At 39.2% G+C, this 4414-nt stretch overlaps 1 protein-coding gene across 1 annotated transcript; it reads right to left on the bottom strand.

Moving 5' to 3' along the window:
• Positions 1–36: 36 nt before the first annotated feature.
• Positions 37–1195, bottom strand: LOC108382479 (uncharacterized). Its single transcript, XM_017638848.1, has 3 exons — positions 1105–1195; positions 634–1042; positions 37–534 (listed from the first exon to the last, which is right to left on the bottom strand). The coding sequence occupies exons 1-3, from the start codon at positions 1139–1141 to the stop codon at positions 72–74; spliced, it is 909 nt and encodes a 302-aa protein (XP_017494337.1). The 5' UTR covers positions 1142–1195; the 3' UTR covers positions 37–71.
• Positions 1196–4414: the final 3219 nt, after the last annotated feature.

Genomic DNA, 4414 nt, shown 5'->3' with positions numbered 1-4414 from the left:
TATTAATTAACGGGTCTGTGGGTGACCGAAGTTGAATAGCACACGCTTCTTTTACCTGCGCAGATATAGAGTTATTGATGCCCGAAACTTGGGCATGCAAGCGTTTTGATGGCAGGTTGATTCTCCGTTTGAGTCTCAGTAATGAACGAGCACTCAGAACCAGAATCTATAAGCGCTCTAGCCGAAAAATGTATACCATTATAGTGTATGTTTACGCGTGCTGTTCCTAACAAAACTCCTTTACTTGTATTTGCGTAACAAGAATTTACATTTTTAACCGATTTTATGCTTCCTTTTTCAGATTCGCGTCTTGATTGAGCCTGGTTTGGAGTAGATTCCACGCTACCCGATGGATCAGTTGTCGCTTTTGGCTGAATTGGCATATGGAGCAACTTGTGATGTCTCGAATGACAAGTGCTGCAGTTAAATGAGCTGGTACATCTTGAGACTGTGTGCCCAGCAGATAAACAATTCAAGCAACTGCGAATGCTCTTCACGTAATCTACTCGCTCCGTCGGCTTTAGACGCAAAAATCTGTCGCACTTTGATAGNCGCCCATCAGATAAACAATTCAAGCAACTGCGAATGCTCTTCACGTAATCTACTCGCTCCGTCGGCTTTAGACGCAAAAATCTGTCGCACTTTGATAGCTTGTGTACATTGCTGTTGCACATTTTACATGTTGCCTTTGCTACACTGGCTTGAAAGGCGCCAAGCTTTTTTGCAGGCGTCTCTGCAGAATTCCGAGAGCTTGGTGGTTTAGGTTTCGAAACGATATCTCCCTTAAGACCTGTCACGGTTTCCAGTGTTTGAAACCGATTGGATAGGAATTTATCCATATCTACCCATTTGGAAATCTCAGTTTTATTTTCTATGGTTTGCTCCCATAGTGCCAGTGTCGTTTCTGGCAGTTTTGTCGAACACAAATATGTGAATATTGCATCCCAATTTGAAACATCAATCTGATGACACTGAAGCGACGAGATGCAATTATTTATGTCGCGTTGCAGTTTCTTGATGGAGCTACCGCATTCACTCTCAACTGCGTTTAAATTAAGTAATACCTTTAATTGGGCATTGACCAGGATACGTTTATTTTCGTACCTGTCACAAAGATTTTTCCAGGCCGCACCAAAGCCATCGTTGGTTAATGGGGATCTCTGCACTATTTCCTTGGCCTCCCCCTGAGTTTTTTGCCGGAGGTGATACAGCTTCTCAACTGGGGTAAGGCGCTTATTTAGAATGTATATAACGGGAATATCGGCACCAGTCCAAGCCAAGCAACGCAGCGCAGCGCAAGTTGACCTACTTAATCCAACAACCCGTACATTGACTCAAATGGGTGTTGATAGGTACATCCAAGTCAAACGAAAATTAAGCCCACAACAGCAAAAATATGCAAATCCGTCAAAAATTGCAAAAACGAAAACCACTGACATTAACCCTCTACTGGGAAATAAGTTTGCGCGATTCTGGACAATGAATGTGACAAAGAGCCGAATGAAGTTTCCAAAGCCAAACTCAAACGGCCCCTAATTTATTTACGAGAGCAAAACTGTAATGAGCTCGTGAATAAATTAATTCAGCTTATTGGAGACAATACGTTCCACGTAACGTCAATTACCAAGGGCAACATTAAAGAGACCAAACTTCAGATTCTAACTGAAGAAAATTACCGGTTGGTAACCAAACACCTTAATGACGATAAGAAAAACTTCTATAAGTACCAGCTCCAAAGCAGCAAAGGACTGCAAGTAGTAATAAAAGGTATAGAATCAAGTGTACCCNTTCTCACTGAATATAACATAGATGGTATGCTCTGTCCGAGACACATTTAACAAATAAATATAATTACTTCATACCTGGAAACAAATCACCCAGATGGTAAAGCTCATGGCGGTACAGCGGTGCTGATTAGAAATCGCCTAAAGCACAATATTGTAGTCTCAAAAGCAACAGCCTGTCTGCGAGCAACTACCATATGCTTACGAAACCTCGACCGCGACTTGAATCTATCGGCAATTTATTTCCCACCACGATTTTTAATTTCTGAAAATGACTTAAAAGATTTCCTTGGTAGCCTGGATAATAGATTCCTGGCAGGAGGCGACTTAAACGCAAAGCATACNGTTGATAGGTACATCCAAGTCAAACGAAAATTAAGCCCACAACAGCAAAAATATGCAAATCCGTCAAAAATTGCAAAAACGAAAACCACTGACATTAACCCTCTACTGGGAAATAAGTTTGCGCGATTCTGGACAATGAATGTGACAAAGAGCCGAATGAAGTTTCCAAAGCCAAACTCAAACGGCCCCTAATTTATTTACGAGAGCAAAACTGTAATGAGCTCGTGAATAAATTAATTCAGCTTATTGGAGACAATACGTTCCACGTAACGTCAATTACCAAGGGCAACATTAAAGAGACCAAACTTCAGATTCTAACTGAAGAAAATTACCGGTTGGTAACCAAACACCTTAATGACGATAAGAAAAACTTCTATAAGTACCAGCTCCAAAGCAGCAAAGGACTGCAAGTAGTAATAAAAGGTCTAGAATCAAGTGTACCCTTTTGTGATATTGCTCATGCTCTAGAGAAGGCAGGATTTGCAAAATATGACTCAAAACCTCATAAAGGCTCAAAACCAATTGTTGCAAATTTTAGTGAATAAAAAATGAGTGAGTTGATAATTTGCTTATGGAACGCTAACGGTGTAAACCAGCGTTCTCACTGAATATAACATAGATGGTATGCTCTGTCCGAGACACATTTAACAAATAAATATAATTACTTCATACCTGGAAACAAATCACCCAGATGGTAAAGCTCATGGCGGTACAGCGGTGCTGATTAGAAATCGCCTAAAGCACAATATTGTAGTCTCAAAAGCAACAGCCTGTCTGCGAGCAACTACCATATGCTTACGAAACCTCGACCGCGACTTGAATCTATCGGCAATTTATTTCCCACCACGATTTTTAATTTCTGAAAATGACTTAAAAGATTTCCTTGGTAGCCTGGATAATAGATTCCTGGCAGGAGGCGACTTAAACGCAAAGCATACGTACTGGGGATCACGCCTTATTAACCCAAAAGGGCGGCAGTTATACAATACTATTATAAACAGACACTAGAGGTCACATCCCTGGTAAACCTTCTTATTGGCCCACTGATATAAAGAAAATACCAGACCTAATCGATTTCGCAATTAGAAGAAACATAGACAGAAATAACGTAACAGCAGCAGCTACACGTTTTCACTAAAAACGGCCTCAAGCTCATAAAAATTGTTGAATATAATTCTTATAAGGCCATAAAAATAACAAAAACAAATAACTTAAGGACGAGCACACCTAAAAGTTAAACATTCTAATAATAGAAATATTAACAAAAACCAACATCCACATGATCAAGTGAATTGCAGTGGAATAGCTGCGCTTGATTGTAGTTGGCTTAGCAAAGTGAAATAGTGGAAAATAAGCAACAAGAATTAACAAGACAAACTTAGCACAGTGCGTAGGCAACTGGCTGAGTCAGTGGTGATCGTCGGTTCGAATCCTACTGAAAGAAGTCTGATGAGGAAATGTGGTGATTTCCGAAATAGCTATCACTTCTACCATTTTTTCAAATTATTGTTGCTTTTCCACAATAAGTTTTCACAAAAAACGGCCTCAAGCTCATAAAAATTGTTGAATATAATTGTTATAAGGCCATAAAAAAAAAAAAAACAAATAACTTAAGGACGAGCACACCTAAAAGTTAAACATTCTAATAATAGAAATATTAACAAAAACCAACAAAACCAACAACCACATGATAGAAGTGAATTGCAGCGGAATAGCTGCGTTCGATTGTAGTTGGTTTAGCAAAGTGAAATAGTGGAAATAAGCAACAAGAATTAACAAGGCAAACTTAGCACAGTGCGTAGGCAACTGGCTGAGTCAGTGGTGATCGTCGGTTCGAATCCTACTGAAAGAAGTCTGATGAGGAAATGTGGTGATTTCCGAAATAGCTATCACTTCTACCATTTTTTCAAATTATTGTTGCTTTTCCACAATAAGTTTTCACAAAAAACGGCCTCAAGCTCATAAAAATTGTTGAATATAATTGTTATAAGGCCATAAAAAAAAAAAAAACAAATAACTTAAGGACGAGCACACCTAAAAGTTAAACATTCTAATAATAGAAATATTAACAAAAACCAACAAAACCAACAACCACATGATCAAGTGAATTGCAGCGGAATAGCTGCGCTTGATTGTAGTTGGCTTAGCAAAGTGAAATAGTGGAAAATAAGCAACAAGAATTAACAAGGCAAACTTAGCACAGTGCTTAGGCAACTGGCTGAGTCAGTGGTGGAGCAAGTCTGATGAGGAAATGTGGTAATTTCCGAAATAGCTATCACTTCTAC

The sequence above is a fragment of the Rhagoletis zephyria genome, unplaced genomic scaffold, assembly GCF_001687245.7.
Source record: "Rhagoletis zephyria isolate East Lansing unplaced genomic scaffold, Rhagoletis_zephyria_1.1 Rzeph_scaffold_27199, whole genome shotgun sequence".
NCBI lineage: Eukaryota > Metazoa > Arthropoda > Insecta > Diptera > Tephritidae > Rhagoletis > Rhagoletis zephyria.
The sequence above is the reverse complement of the archived record's forward strand: the minus strand, read 5'-3'. Positions and strand labels throughout refer to the sequence as shown.